The sequence below is a fragment of the Crocodylus porosus genome, unplaced genomic scaffold (genome assembly GCF_001723895.1).
Source record: "Crocodylus porosus isolate Cpor-Errol unplaced genomic scaffold, CroPor_comp1, whole genome shotgun sequence".
Taxonomy (NCBI): domain Eukaryota; kingdom Metazoa; phylum Chordata; order Crocodylia; family Crocodylidae; genus Crocodylus; species Crocodylus porosus.
The window spans coordinates 6,954,005-6,970,152 of record NW_017728886.1 but is presented as its reverse complement, the minus strand read 5'-3'; the positions used below and the strand labels follow the sequence as shown (position 1 = coordinate 6,970,152).

General features: G+C 54.2%; 1 protein-coding gene across 2 annotated transcripts in view; it reads left to right on the top strand.

Annotated features, from left to right (window-relative positions):
• Nucleotides 1-6,779, top strand: part of CCM2 (CCM2 scaffolding protein) — a 29,738-nt gene extending 22,959 nt beyond the window's left edge. Inside the window, exon 10 of one of the 2 annotated variants that reach the window (XM_019529866.1) lies at nt 5,971-6,779. In XM_019529866.1, the coding sequence (XP_019385411.1) occupies nt 5,971-6,251 (281 nt within the window). In that variant the 3' untranslated portion in view covers nt 6,252-6,779. The remainder of the gene's footprint in view (nt 1-5,970) is intronic. The other variant, XM_019529875.1, reaches the window with a different exon arrangement.
• The last annotated feature ends 9,369 nt before the right edge of the window (nt 6,780-16,148 follow it).

The following is a 16,148-nucleotide window of genomic DNA, read 5'->3' as shown; positions in this document are numbered from 1 at the left end:
GATGAACACCTTGCTGGGGTCGTTTGACCCCAGTACTCTTTCCTGCCATGGCAGGGGGTCGGACTCAATGATCTGCTCAGGTCCCTTCCAACCCTAGAAACTATGAAACTATAAGAATGAGTATTTGCAGGATTGTTTGGGAATAGGTCAGATCTGGATGGGGGGTCATTTTGCAAGAAAAAATGTACACATCTAATTGAAGGATTTTGAATGCTGAAGAGGAGGGGGGCAGCTTTTGTCCTTTTGTTCAGATCTTTTTATTTTTCCAAGTTATTTTTATTATCTTTGTCCTAAAGATTGAGAAGTGAAGTCAGTTAAAACAATGAGTGCTTTTAGCTCTTACCTCTTAGTCACTATTTTTGTAGTGTATTTGTATTTGATTTGGGTGCTAGAGAGTATCCTCCTTCTCTGCCACTTCCAGGCCATTCAGGCAACCTCAGTGATGGCCTGAGTTTAGAAAAGAGACTTCTGAGGGAAGGACATGAGAAGGGTTTCCAGGATATTAAATGGGAAAGAGAAAGTCGACAGGGATTTATTATGTACGGTCCCTCACCATACAAGAACAAGGGGTCGCAACATGAAACTACTAGGTAGTCATTTTAAAGCAAACACAGGAAGTTCTTTTTCACCCAGTGTATCATTAGGGACTCGTTGCCACCAGATGTGGGGAAACTGAGAGTTTAGCTGATTCATGAAGGGACTGGACACATTCTTGGAGGAAAGGGGCATCAGTAGCTTGTGAACATGGGAGTGAGGGATTCACCTTCTGAATCAGAACTTCCCAGACCTTCAAGGCCAGAGGCTGCAAGTGGAAAAACCCTTGTTCAGACCCAGTTCATTCTCCCTTAAAGCATCCACTCTCTGCCATGGTGTGACACAGGAGACTGGGCCAGATGGGTATAGGGTCTGCCCCAGTACACAGCAGTTCTGATGTTCTTATGTACTTAAACCTGCTTACCTTTACTATCCGAAGAACCCAGTGGGATGACTGTGTCCTGAACCTTCAGTGGGACAAATGGGGGAAGCTGGGAAGAACATCTCAGCCACAGAAGAACAGACAGACATCTGTCACCAGCTCTGGTTATGTCCAGTGATCATTAAGGACTAACTCTTTCCCGTTCTCCATTCCCGTCCTTGTGGCACCCCTCACCACAGGGCTGAGCTCTCCCTAGTTTTGCCTTCCTGGGTGCCTGTGAGGAGTCTATTATATCAGTGATGGGCCATGCTGGAGATCAGAGCCCGCTACCCAGAGAATAGGTGCAGCCTGGGAAGCCTCAGTTCTTGTCTGCAGCCTTCTGAGCATGCCTTGACCTGCAGCAGGGAACAAGGAGTTCATTCTCCACAAGCCACTTCCACCTTTTGACTTCTCTGAAACCTGTCTGGAGAGAAGAGCACAAGCCAGGGCCAATGGTGACACGGCTGATGCAGTCACCGGAAAGGGGAGAGCTGGCCTGGGACTGACGCATTTCATGCAGTCCCTGAACAGCTGCTGGGTGGTAATGAGGTAGCAGCTACCGATCCGGGTTAGATTCCACTTGGCAAACGGCTCTCGTCTGGGCAACATTTCTTGGAGGCCTGCTGTTGCTCTGCTGCAAACACCGGCATCGATTCCATCAGCAGGAATCCAGATCACTAGCAGTGTTACAAATAAGTGCTGCCAATTAAAATAGGGCGATGGTTGTGGGAAGGACCGATGGGCAGCTGTGTTATATTCCACTTCTGTGAAGATATTATCAATGGGTAATAAAAATGCCCGAAGAGTTCACAGTCGTCTGAAAACCTCCTGCCAAAGCTTGTCCATGGATTGCATACCTAGATTTTCACGGAAACTAGCCTGGATGTTGAAGAGAAAGTGTTGCACCCTGAGGGAGGTGACTCAAATGAGTGAGGGCCGTGGGACCAAGTGCTCTGCAGACAGTTCAGGAGCCTGTCGCCCAACTGGGGACAGGGTGAGCTTGCAGCAATGGAGTCCAGCAGGGCTGCTGCAGCTCCCACTGACTTCACAGGAGTGCATCCAGCCATTTCCTTGGCGCTAGAAGGCAGGCTCTTATCTCAGACTAAATAGACTTAGTGTAAACGAATGCTTAAATGGACCCTAAGAGTCTAATCCCTGCCCCTCATTACACGGAAGAATAAATTGCTTAAGTGCCTTACAGAATAAGTCCCCATCAGGCAAGCAGCAGCCAGCCTGCCTCTTGGAAGAGCCACCGTGTCTCAGCACTGTCTGGAAAGCAGCCTTTGTGTAGTGGGTTTGTTTTAATCTCACCTAAAGCAAGGTACTCCAAGAAACATAAGCCAGCCTCCTTGTATCTCTGCCTGCTACGTATGCTCGTGACTTGGAACGTCTCTCATTAACTTCTCTTTTAAAGTCCTGCCTGTTGGTAGTTAGAGGTTCCCGCTAGCTGGGATGGTGCTGTATGTAGCCCTGCTCTTAGCCAGCAGCAGACATTCCCGGAGACGGTGCTGAATGCATTCCTTCCAGGCATTTTCATCTGGAGGCTGATGCTGTTATGGCATTATGATCAATAAAGCTGCACAGTGTGTTTAAAGAAGAAGTAACGGGCACCAGAAACCTCGTTTGATCTCCACCCTTTCAGTGAATTATCCATAGTGACAAATATTCCTCTGGTCTTCTTGGTTTCCTAGTGTGACCCATGGCTGCCAGAGGGCCCCTGTGTTATTGCCCAAATGCAGCACGACAGGCAGCAGCAAGGGAAAAAGCAACCTTTCCAGACTCGAGGCATTTCTTGTTGGAATAAAGCCTGCCAGCTCTTAGCTTTCGCTGCTCGCTTGACAATGGAAAAAGAGAGAGCAGTTCTTCTGCAAAAAAACTCAGGAAAATCCAAGCAGGGCAGAATATATTGGATACCCGGGGTTTATCTTGCGAGTCATGCGTAGGCTTTTGCTCATCTAACAAGGCTTGTATTGTGTAGCAACCCTTAAAAGGCTCTTGTGGCACCCCAGTGGTTGAGAATCACTGCTTTAGAGTTTGGGTGAAACGGAAGTAGCCTACACCCTGCCTGACGCAAAACTACCTGAAAATCAGATGGCTCCGCTGAACTCTGCTCTGCCAAAGGGAGAGGGGAGAAGAGGAAGTTTCCCATAACTTGGTTATATAGAGCTCCACAAGTAAGACACCTGTTAAAGACACTGGGCGATTCTGACAGAGGTAACCAGCATCATTCACCAGCATTATGGGTAGGTAGTATCATATGTGTAAAGGGTAAGTTCACGCTTACAGAACCAGTCTTATTCACAGAGGAGCAGCTGGACCTGAGGGTGTGTTATCACAAAAGCTATCTTAGCTAAAACCCTTCTGTCTCCCTCACTGGATCTGCCCATACAAGGGAGAGAAAGAAAGAGCCCATTGTGAGAAGCTGGCGTATGATGTTTCTTCTCCACCCTCACCTCCATAGAGTCATTGACATTAAGGGCTGGAAGGGACCTCACGGGATCATCAGATTGTACCCAGAGGCTTGAGGCAGGCTGATCAGAGCAGGCTAAGATGTCAAATGGCTTCACTCAGAACAGCTTCCCGAAGGATGAGCAGGCACAAGGCTAGACAAGCTGCTCGCTTTGCATTGCCCGTTGTTGGCTGTCGTTTTGAGGGCGACTGGCAGGTCTGTACAGATCCCTTTGCTGCCTCCCTGTTTTCTGTGGAACATCTCCAGATTCCCCTCCAAAGCCTGGGGAGACATGTCATCATTCACTGGGACCACCGGTATCCATGAGAATGATGGATGTACCTTCAAGCAGGCTCGTTGTGAGGAGACAAAGAACCTAGAAGCTGGTCCGGGTTGAAGACGCTGCTCTGGGAATTGTCTTAAAATTCCTGGGTCTAATTCAGAGCTGATCCATACAGTGTTGCAGCCTCCTTGAGGTTTTAGGTAGATTTGGCTGGTATCTCTTGGTGCATCAGCTTTTTTGACCACCCTGTTGGTTCCCATGTATCTCAGGTTCTTTGTGCGTGGGAACAGTGACGCTCTTAGTGTGGAATCGTAGGCAAGTCAGGCTGGAAGGGACCTCCTGGGGTCAACCCAGCCCCCTGCTCAAGGTAGGAGTATCCCTGACTAAACCATCCCAGCCAAGTGTCTGTCCAACCTGCTCTTGATCTACAGGACTAGACTGCCACGAATACAGGAATAGACAGCTACTATGGGGGAGGCTGAGCAGCAGCTATGATGGATACTTGCTTAGAAACATCTTGGATCTGAAGCAGTTTTGAGCTGTCCTACAATGAGTCTAGAGCACGACTGGCTGCAAATGCCATCATTATTCTTGTCCTCCCCTTCTCCGCCTTGGGTGTCTATGTATACTGGTGCTTTTCAGCTGGAGTGTCGCGGTGCCCTGGGGTGCCTTGACATCTTTTCAAGGGTGCCACAGGATATTGCACCACGTTAGCACTTTGAGGTGTGCAGACCTGATGCACTAGATACACCCAGGCTTCAGATAGGACTCCAACGTGCTGAAACCATTCTGCCGCAGGCTTGCTGAGGTCTTTGCAACAGAATTGCTCTAGTATTTTTCTTTAGTCACAAAACAAGTGAAAGCCAAGAGCTGGCATGTTTTTGAAGGGGACCTTGAGTCCTAAAAGGTTGAGAGCCTCTGATCTATACTGTCAGCAGCTCTGGGCAGGGCCCCGCAGTTCCTGCGGGTCCGTGGCATCGTCCGGTGGGACCAGCCAGTACAAAGCTGATGCACGGGCAGTGCACAGCTCAAGTAATGAGGGGTATGCATTTTGTGGCTGACAGGAGTTCACAGCAGTTCCCTGCCTTGCTGGGGCAGCTGCAGATCCTGATGAACAGGCTGCCAGAGGCAGCTAGTAGCCACAGAGAGGCCAAGAAGGAAAGTCACGGAGCTGGCACACCCCTCTCTGCTGCAGCAGGACCTGGCAGCTCTGAAAGGGCAGCCGTTACCCGTCTTTGCCTGGAACCAGGCATGGGCTGGGGTTGGAGGTCACCATGTCACGTGGGCCAAGCAGTTACCCCTGACACTTGACTCAGTTGTACTCTATGCACCTCCAACCCCTTGTGTCTGGAGGGCCCCGGGATCCCACCAGAGCAAGTACGTTCAGCCTTGCTGCCTCTTTGTGCACTACCCTGTCCAGATAGGCATGGTGGGGGTGGGGGGGAGTGGGTTGTGAGGGTCCCCATGACAGGGGGGTGCTCCGGAGTCCGTGGTTGCCAACACAGAACAGCAAAGAAACTATTTGGGCCTCAGACCTGGAGGGTGAGCCCCAGAGGGGAGCTCATCTGCAGACTTATGAGGAGAGGTGGAGGGAACTGGGCTGATTTAGTTAGGAGAAGACAAGACTGAAAGGGGATTGAATAGCAGCCTTCACCTCCCTGCAGGGGGGCTGCAAAGAGGACGGAGCTGGCTGTTCTCAGTGGGGGCAGATGGCAGGACAAGAAGCAATGGGCTCAAGCTGCAGCAAGGAAGGTTTAGCTTGGATATTAGGAAAAACTTGCTCACTAGGATGGTGGTGAAGCACTGGAACAGGTTACCCAGAGAGGCGGTGGACTCTCCATCTGTGGAGGTTTTTAAGATCCGACTAGACAAAGCCTTGGCTGGGAGGATGTAGTTGGGGCTGGTCCTGCGTGGAGCAGGGGGTTGGACTAGATGTGACCTCCCAAGGTCTCTTCCAACCCTCATTTTCTATGATTTTATGGTTCTGTGAACCTGAGCCTATTCCCTGTTCTGTTTGGACTCACGTGATCCTACAACCAGCTCCCGAAGCCCTTGCCTGGGCCAGTCTCACTGATGTGTCACAGGGGTCTTGACGGAGGGACAGAATCCTAGGACCTAGAATTGGCAGGGCCAGTAGGAGGGTGCCCAGTCCAACCCCTGCTCCAGGCAGGGCCATCTCCATGTGCCCCACTCCAGACAAGTAGCCTAGGTCAGGGTGTGGTTTCCATGTCAAACGTATTCAGAAACTAACATTTCCTCCTCTGGGTTTGTTTCCGGGGCAAGGCCTCAGACCGTTCATTCCGGAAAAGGACAGCCAGCACTTTGAGAACTTCTTGGAGACCATCGGCGTGAAGGACGGGCGCGGGATCATCACGGACAGCTTTGGGAGGTACAGGCGGACAATGAGCACCACCTCCAACTCTACCACCAATGGCAACGGTGCCGCTGGCAGCTCAGACGACCAGTCTGTGCCCTCAGAGGAGGACGAGTGGGACCGGATGATCTCTCACATCAGCAACGACATTGAAGCCTTGGGGTGTAGCATGGACCGTGACTCCTCTTGAGAGACAGCAGGGGGGTGGGAGGGGAAGAAGACAAGGCAGTTCCCTCTCCTGGGGCTGCATCCTTCTCCCTTCCACCCCCCTTATGGACCTCAGCAACACTCGCTACCGTCTTCCTGACCTTTCATTCAGAAAGAGGTTCTTGGGATGAACCGGGGCGTGATTACCTGCTCCTCCCTCCCTGCCTTGGCAGTGGCTTCACTGGCCCCCGCAGGCACTTTTGGCTGGTGGCTGGTGCCCCCTTACTGTGAAGGCATGTGCGTGCACGTGTGAGCAAGGAGCCCGGGCTGGGGGACAAGATATGGGTCCCTTCCTCAGGCTTCTTGCAACAGCCTCCATGGCTTCGTTCCATCTTTGCCACCACCACGACCGTCCGAGGTGCCGAGGGGGGAAAGGGGCTTATGCAGAGGAGGAGCATTGCGCTAGGAGCCTCTGGCCGGTTTCAGTTTTGCACACAATATTCCTCTTGTAACTCAGACTCTCTCTCTTTCTCTCTTCTTTTTTAAATGAAGTTTACTACAATGTGAATAATTTAAACGTATTGTCGGTGTCATCAGAACATTTCTAGCCCCAGCTGCAAGGTTGCCTGTTGCAGCACCAATGCATTTGCTGGCTCGAGAGGGAGCTTGGCAAACAGGACTGCCTTGCCCTGCCTTTGCAGTTGGCTGCCATGGGCAACCTTGGCCTTTTATCGATCTAGCGCTTAGGTTTGGGTGCGGCATCTCATACAGGTGAATGATGGTGTGCTCGGCACCCTCCTTGTGGAAAACCTGGTGCTGAGGCCTGTCTTTCAGTCTGGTGTGGCTGGCAGCCATTGCTTGGGAAAAGCAGCGAAGGGTGGAAGCATGTAGTTACCTCTTAGGAAGCTGCTGGGCAGGCCTGATGTGTATAGGCGTTGAGTGCAGGGGTGGGGGCGTGGGAGCTCCTCCTGTGGCTCTGCCCTGGAGCTACACAGGTTCGCGTGTCCAGTTCTGCCAGCCCCCCAGTCTACACAAGCACAGCTGTTCACTCGGTCTCGATGCCAGGCCAGTTCCCTGCTGCTCCCTTGAGGGTGCCATGATGCACGTATGCCTCTGCAGCACCCTGTGCATGGGAGGCCTTGCGCACCTCCTGCTGGGCTGGTTTTGAGGCATTCAGAGTGCTGAATATATGCAAGGTTTGACCCCGAAGAAGGGCTGGGAATTTCCAATGGGATGCGACATCAGCATGTTCTTCTGCTCAGGACTTCCACTGTAAAGATGCAGTAACCAGGAAATCCTAAATCTGGCTGAGGTTGAACCTCAGTGGCTCTTTGGGGTGGGGATCTCTGTTCTGTTTGGAGGGCGAGAGTTGGCAGCAGGCTGAAGAACTCATGAAGTAAACTTTCTACAAAGCTAGCCCTGGGGTATATAATGCAATGTACACATTGGACATATCATACATGCAATTGTACTTATTTTTTTATCCACGTGCTATGCCATTACGTCCGTACCGCCCGCTGCCATGGAGCTGTGGAGGAGCACGGCGGCTGAGACGTTAGCCATCACATCCTGAAAGGCCCTATCCATTACAGCGCTCCATAGGGGGAGCAGGCACTACTCTCCTTCTTGCTGTAACCAAAAGCTCTTCAGGGATACAAGGTACCAGCCCCAGGAAGCTGGACCGAGCCAGCCTTTCTTTTCTCCTTTCATAAAAGAGAAATCCAGAGGGAATTTCAGTGCATCCTGAGCACAAATGCCAACTGGGCTAGCCAGCCGTTCAATTCCCCCAGATCCTGGTGCTTCAAGGTCCTGGTTTTTTCCACCTGTTGCCATTTGTAGTTTGTACATGGTGCTGCCGAGCTGACATGCTGCAGTGGGATTCTTCTCACTGGACCTAAGGGAAGATGCCCAGACGAGAGTTCAGGGTTCAGCTTTGGTCTTTGCTGCTCTTCTAACAGGTTTTCCTCGTCTTCAGTTGAGTTGGAAGATAACGCTGCCAGCTCGCGATGGGGCAACAGCTAAAGCTGAGCCATGTTAAAAGGCCACGTGGATTTCTTGGCACTCTTTTGGACCCTCTACGTTTAGTTTTTTTCCGCAAGGAGCCAGCTCGAGCGCGAGCGGGACTGACGCATGAGTTACCGCCTAGGAGTGGCCTCTCGATGAGAGCAGAACTGGGCATGGGAAATCCAGGGACCCAACAGGATGGTTTCTTAGGACAGGGGTCTCGTGGCTTGGGGTAAAGACCCTTCAGCTGAGCCTGAGTTGCCAGCACTGCAGTTTGAGTCCCCAAGTGTCTGGCCTTGCCTTCAGAGGAGACACCCGAGCCCCTTGGGGAGGATTCGTTGCTTCCTGCCTACCTGTGATAAATAGCCTAGGCAGGAGCCGAAGGAGCGGGAGAGGGGAACGCTTGCTGGCCACCTTGTCCTGTCCCTGGAAGCGCGTTCTTCGGCGTGCTGGACCTGTCCACATCGCAGCGTCCGAAGTGGCTGCTGCCCTGGAGCCTTTTGCCTGCTGTTCACTGCTTCATCTTACTGCTCCTCTGTATCTCACCTCGCCCCCCGAAAACACCTGAAGCTTCTTGACATTTCTGCCTCTCCGGCACCTATCAGCAGTCATGCGCCGCTTCCTCAGCCCCCTGTTCTTCATTTCGCCAAGCTATTTATGTTATTTTTTCCTCTATAAATCAATCCTCTTGACCCCTTCTCTCCATTTGAGCCTACTTGCTGGGACCAGCTTTGTGGCCCCCGGCATGGTGCAGCATCTTTCTTGCAGTCTCAAGAGAGCACAACAGGGGCTCTGAGGTCTGTGGCAAGGAGTCGGGGCCCATAACAGGTCCTTGTCACTCGTCTCCAGGTGTCTGTCACCGTTCCTGTGCTTGGCTTGCCTGAGCAGCTCATACCCGCACGCTTGCAGAGCACAGCCAGGCTCGGGGGTGAACGGAGCTTGTGGCACCTGCCCACTTGCGAGGCAGCCAGTCTTCGGTTAGCGCCTTCCTCCCTCGGTGAACCCTGCAGCGTGGGTCCCGCTGGCGGCCGGCCGAGATGACCGGCAGCCTGAACCGGCTTGTACCTCCAGGTCACCGAGCAGGCACCACGTGAGCTCAAGCACGCTGTCATTTCTGTGCAGACATGATAAGGAGCGGCACACCTCACTGTCCTTGGGCATGGCCAGCCCAGCCTACCCTTCCGCAACTCAAAGCATCACAGCCATGCCCGGTGAAGGACGGCTTGCCTCGGCCTCCCCACCCCAAACACGCCAGTTGTTCATGCCAAGGAGAAGGGGAAGGGCAGGAACGGGCGGTCCTGTGGCAGACGCGCTTCCCTTGCACCACAATCATCCTCTTGCATTCAAAGGAAGGAGTGGAGCGTTCATTTGTGTATACATAGGTGCTTCCCCCCCTCAGATGCGTGCTTGGGGCAGGGAGGAAGTTGTTGACTGAAGTCACAATGCAGCATTCACTCTGCACAAACCAGGCTTACTGGTTGACTTCTTCCACGGGTTGCCTTGTCCAGCAGTGGAGTGCAGGCCATCCGTGGGGAGGAGATGGGCTGGATCGCCTTTGGGAAGCTCTGGCGGCGTCAGCCCTGACCACGGGGCTGGCTCACCACCCCTTCTGCAATGACTGTTTCCCTGGTGTCCTCCTCTGTGGCTCTCACGGCTGCTGTGACCAGGTGGAAGCTGCAGCCAGGTGGAGCTGCCTCTGGAAGAGCAGCCTTCCACTCCACTGAAGTGCTGAGACAAGGCAGCGGTTTCTACGCAGATCGGTCTTGCGGGTACCAGTAATGTGGGCAAAACCCCCCCAGATGGGAGCCTGGAATCAGACCATTAAACGCACGCTGTGGAGGCACCTGGGAAGGCGGCGGCAGGTGTACGGAGCAGCGATGGCTCCCACGGACCTCCTTAGGGGATGGTCAAGCACACAGCACGCTGGCCGTCTCCATCAGGTCCAGTCTCTGAAGAGCTTCACTGTGGCACTGCCCTCAAGGACACTTGCCAGGAGATCTCCCTGCCCTGACTCGCTCCTTTGCAAAGTTGGTAATAAAACTGCTGTGTCCCCACACGGCGCAACATTCACATCTATGATGCCTCTGCATAGCAGCCCATCGTAGTAGCGTCAGCACATCTTGATGCGACGTCCCGGTCTCCTGAGCAAAGATGGGGCAGCAGGTCGGAGATGCCAAAGCTTGGGACACAGAGTATCCTGCAAGTCAAATGCACGGGACGGAGGCATGGAAAGCAGAGGGTGTCTCCTGTCGGATGATTTCCCGGACATCCAGCAAAGCTATCTGCATGCTCCCAGAAAAGCAGGCTCCTCTCTCCGTCTGTTGGTGCGGGGTTTTCCAAGATCTTATTTGGGAAGAGTATCAACTAGGCCAAATGTGTCCCTGGGGTAGCTCTGCATCATACTAAGATCCAGGATTTAGGCTGCCTGATCCCAAGAGGAGATGCTTTCCAAGTCCACAGTAACCAGATGTCGAGAAGAATCTATAGCTTCTCGCATGATGCCTCAGAGGCGGGGGAAGAGAAAGAAAGCCTGTTACCTGCTGCACCGAGGGGCTAAAGAGGGCATTCTCCAAGCGTCAAGAGCAAGGTCCTCGATAAAGAGGATCCTGACGTAGCCAGTTGTGGCTGGCTCTGGCCAGGTGCTAACCTCCCACGAAAGCTGCAGGAGTTTCGTGCTTTGGGTCCAGTCTGAGCTTGCACATTGCTTCCCTGCCTTGATAGAGAAGGTTTCCGCTCTGCTGCCTGACTCCAGCGACGTGTAGGGATGCGGTGGGCCCGGCCTGTGACCCATCTTCTCTGGACGATGGGAACAAGTGGTATTTGCATCCTGGCTTGGCTTCGTGAGGAAGCTCTGAGAGCCCACGGCCTTGGGCTGTGCCGTGGGGGCCTCACCGGAGTGGGGAGAGTCAGCCTGGGCTTTACCACATGGGGAGGAGCAGGAGCAGGGCGGCATGGATGGACGTGGTACCCCTGACCCAAAGGGGTGGCCACACTTCTCCACCCATCGCTCGCTGCATCCTGCTCTGCTGCTTCACCCCTCCATTGGGATTCCCTGCTGCTGCCCCGCAGGTTCCTGCTTGGCACCTCGCTGGTGGGGCCAGAGGGATGGTAACTTGGACACGGCGCGGGCGATGATGGGGTCTCAGGCTATGCAGGGGGCCTTGGTCTCCCTGGCCCTCAACAGGGGCAGCCTGACCAAGCCCGCACAGCCTGAGACCTCGACAGCTCCACACGGCGGCCAGATCCTGCACACTTGCCCCTGGAGGGCAAGACAAGGATCCTTGCCCTTGACTTGCAGGGGAAGAGGCTTGTGGCTGGTGCTGCTGTTGCAGACCCGGGGGTGAAATAGCCACGTCAGCTACTCCCTGCAGCCTGTCTGCGGGACCAAGGCCTCTGGTGGGCACGTGGATGGAAGATCCCTATCAAGGCCGCGCAGCACAAAGCCCAGCGGTACGTTGCTGTCACGAGGGGCACCTCCCGGACCTGTGCCCAGCATAGACTTCTGAGTGCCTTTTTGTACAGTCATGGTTACAACAGTCCTTGGAGGCTGGTGCAAATCAAAGACCCTATTTTTGAAACACTTGTACAGCGAGATCTCTAGTAAGGGAGACCTACCAGCTGCAGTATTTTTGTATACGCCGTTCCAGGGGGCACCGGGACTGAATTCTGGCACTCAGCTGCGTTCATCATCACTTTCGATGGAGCAGGTGAGTGAGAAATGGGTGCTAGAGCCCAGATCGGTCCCGAGTTGCCCTTAAGCACACTTCCCTCCTTCCCCCCTGGGTCTGCCGGGGAAAGACACAACCCTTTCCTTGCTTGTGACAGGCTTTCGGGTGGTCCGAGCTACCAAAGATCCCGTCGAGCTCAGCACGTCGACACGGGGATGGTGCACGTGTGGGCAGTGCATCTGGTTTGAGTTGTGATGCTCTTTGCCTTGGTTTCACCCTGACGTTATTTTGATGCCGTTTGGGGTTTTCAGTTTTGGTTTTTGGGGAGGGGGGTGTTGTATGTCTGTATGTACGTTTGCTTTATGTATGGAGTATTTGTTACAGGTAAATATAATTCTGCACCTGACACGGACTCTGGTGTTTCCTGCGGCGTCCACTGATTGAATGCTGGAGTCATAGGACAGTTGGGCTGGAAGGGACCTCTGGCGGTCACGTCCGGTCTAGGCTGGGTGAGCCCCATCCAAACCTTGTCTTATCTAGTCCTAGTGTGACTCACTCAACCCTGTCACACAACTGTGAGGCCCATTGCCCAAAGTCCCCAAAACCTCTGAACCTGACACAGGGCAAGCAGGGAGACAAGGACTGGCAGTGTCCAGACACCGTAAGGGGCGTTCACATGCAGCTGACAAAAGCAGAGGCCATTCCTGCTGCTACGGAGGCAGGCACATCCCTCCAGTGCATACTGGTCTGACCAGGGGGGAAATCCCTTCCTTCCCCCAGTGCAGCGTTGGTCTAACCCTGAGCGGAGGGTCAGGACCCTCTAGGTTTGAGTCCCAGCAGGAGCATTGGCACAACTCTGTGAGCTCAGTGCTCGTGCTGGATGGAGGCGCGGTGATGGGAAAGGGAGCCTGGCTTCTGCTCTGGCAAGGTCATGGGGAGGGGAATTGGGAAGCTCCCTTGGCTCTTTTGTGGGTTTGGGGAAAGGTCCATGACACGTGTGCTCAGACCCACAGTCGAACAGAGCCCGGCACCCTGCACCTTTTCCTCCCCAAACGCAGAGCTTTGCCATGCTGGTGCCACAGGAACCCTTGCACTGCAGGAGTTGGGGGTTATGGGGGCTTTCCCCCACTCCAGCTCTCTCCAGGTGGGTGCAACCTTAAGGCTCAAGCCATTGAGCTGCTGCTGCTGCCCCTGTTCACAGCCTGCGAGCAGGGTCCAAAGTGGGGCTTGAACTCCCAGCTGTGGGGCCAGCAGTGCTGGATGGTCCCCAGAAGTTCCTGCCCTCCAAAAGGTAGCAGAGCAGGCTGGCCAGCTTAGGCCACGCTCCAGGAGCTGTCTCCAGGAAGGGAAGGGAAGGGCCCCTGGTACCTGAACAAGCAGCTTTATCTGCCCATGGCCGTTCCCAGCATCCCTTGACATCTGCTGGCTCCCTGCCTGCCCGCATGCAGTGCCATCCTGGGCAGCTTGCAGCTGCAGCAACAGCCTCATGCATGCAGTCAGGATTAGGGGCCCGGGGACCGGCTGCCGCAGTGGCCCTAGGGCCCGTGTTCCTGGCTCGGCTGCTGCGGCTGAGGTCTTGCTGGCTGCAGTGCCAAGATCCTGACCCAGGCTCCCCCCACCCCACCTGTATGCTGCCTTCAGTGGGTGGCAATGGGGTGGGTGGCAGAGAGCACATGGCTTTTTCCCCCAGCATCTCAGACCTTTGCTCCCGCTGCCCTAGGGCCTCTGATGCCAACCAGGCCTCCGCAGCCTAGGCTGCTCTATACCCGTGGTCTCTGTCTTCTGCTTTCGGTGCTTCCCTTGCTCCAACACACCCTGCACACAGCCACAGGCCAGCCCAGCTCCCTCCCTGAGCCTGCCTCTTAGCACGGGGTTGAGGCTTCCCCATCCCGAAGGCAACAGCAAACAGCCTCGGGACCGGCTATGCAATTTCACCTTCGTTCGTGCCAGGCATGCACCAGCTGGGCCGTATACCAGTCTGTGTCACCAAGTGCAGCTTGTCCCGGACTGGCAGAGATACTGTACATTGTTCAGGCTCTACAAGACAGCATGCACATGCTCACATAGAAACCACAGCCAGAAAACGGGACAAGGCTCAAGTTGCTCAGTGCCAGATTTTTTGCTTGCGAGTGTGATTTCGTGGCTGTCTTACTGCATCACCCAGCAGCCATGCGGACCCCTCCTCCCAGGTTGCTTTCCAGCACCATAGCTTCTTGCAGTGCTGCCTCACTCCAGCCTAGCCCAGCCAGCACAGCTGCAGCTAGGCCTGGGGATTAAAGCCATTGGGATCAGAGCATCAAGGGAAAATAGACAGGGGAGCTCTGGGTGGAGGGTGTTAGTCTATTCTTCAGGCTTTGCTGGCTGGGGCATGGGGCTGGGAAGGACTTGTAGGAGCAGAAGGTGACAAGTGTCCTAGGGTTTCCCCACCTCCCTTAGAGGTGGGTGCAGCCCAGGCTCAGGCTGGGGCTGGGCTGTGCCTACGCTCGTGCTGAGACCAACCGCACAGGCTCGTGGTTAGAGGGTCTTCCCCTCAACCCGATGTTGCACTGGGGGCAATAAGGGATTTCCCCTCTGCTCAGACTGGAGGGGTTTTGCTTGCCTCTACCTGGGGTCTTTGGCATGCATTTGAACACAGCTTGCAGTGTAGGGCCACTAGCCCTCATGGCCCCAGTTCACAGTGCTCTCACATCTTGGGATAACAGGCCCCACACGCACAGCTTTAGGACTAGAAGAGACCTAAAGGACATGACTCGGGGTTTGGACAGGGATGATCCTGCTTGCAGTAGGAGCTGGATGATCTGTGTCCCATGGAGGGCCTGGCCAAGCCAACCATGCAGCCCCTTACCCTTAGGACCCTGCACCTACTCCTCCCTGGGGTCTCCCCAACCTGAACACAGCTGGCAGAAGTCTGCATGCCAGCAGCAGGTGCAGGCAGCTCACAGCCCAGGGCCAGACTGACACACACCCAGGGCCCAAAAATTAAAAAACAAAAAAAGAAGTTTCAATAGTGCATATACATGGAACTGGCACAATTAATCAACTGAGAACAAGCTATTTAAAATACATTGATACCACAGATGTGATAAAGATTTGTGCAACAAAAAGTCATCAGCTCTGGCAAAGCAGGGCCTGATACTAAAAGTTCACCCAGGGCTACCAGGAGTCCAGGTATGGCAGTGCATAGGCCTGTGGGTTTGAGCCCCGACTGGGGCTGAATCCAAAGCTAATGCCGCTTCCTGGGGCTGAATGCTGACTTGTGGCCCCCTGCCTGCCCCAGCTCCCCCCATGGGCTGGACCCTGTGGTGGATCAGTAGGGAGCACTCCTGTGCCGAGCCAACCACATCATTGCACCCAACCACCTAGCAAGCCCCGAGTGCCTCCCTGGGGCACCTCATGTCTGGCTGACCCCTTCCTGGAGCATACCTGCAAGCCTGGGGTCACAGCTGCCACCACCAAGGGTTTCTGGTCTGTCTTTGGCCCTGTGCCCCGTGGGGTACGCAGACTTGACTCACTGCTAGAACTTGGGGGGCTTCCTTTAGCCTGAAGCACAAAAAGTAGCCTCCCTTGGTCATCTGAATAGAAAAGGCATGCTCAAACCCTCCCCCAGCAAGTCCACCACACTTGGTACAGCGGAGAACTTTATTGGTACATAGGGTTGGCTTGGGGAAGGGCACAGGATAGAGCTGTATTAAAAAGAATAACCTTAGAGCAAACAGTGTGGCTGGGTAGCCTTTGATCACACATCTACATTACTGCAAGCTCTCTCTCGAGATAGTTTCCCCTAGTAGTTTACTCACAAGTATCATCCAGAGGCCGATTGAGCTTTCCTCTGGAGGCAGTTCCTTGGTGGGTCCATGCGTTGCGACAGAGAGTGAGAGCAAGATGAAGGCCCCTTAAATACCTTGTTTGACCTCACCTCCAATCAATTTAAAAAAGCATCACTGGTTACTTGGGGGGAGGGGGGGCAGCCCCCATCACTCCACCGTGCTATGAGGTCACTGCTTAGGACCATAGAGAGCTCTCCCCTCTCTGTCATGTAGGCAGAACTGGTCATTTAGTACCCGAGATGGATGGAGGGGGGCACAGACTGGAGGCTGGAATGGGATTTTATCACAGACAGATCCTGCTTGACACCTGCCGCAAGACCCTCAGGTGCTGGCAGCACCCCCCAGCTATGGGCCAAGTTTGCCGATGACACCAAACTTTGGGGCAAAGCATCCACGCCAGAAGACAGGCGGGTGATCCAGGCTGACCTGGACAAGCTCAGC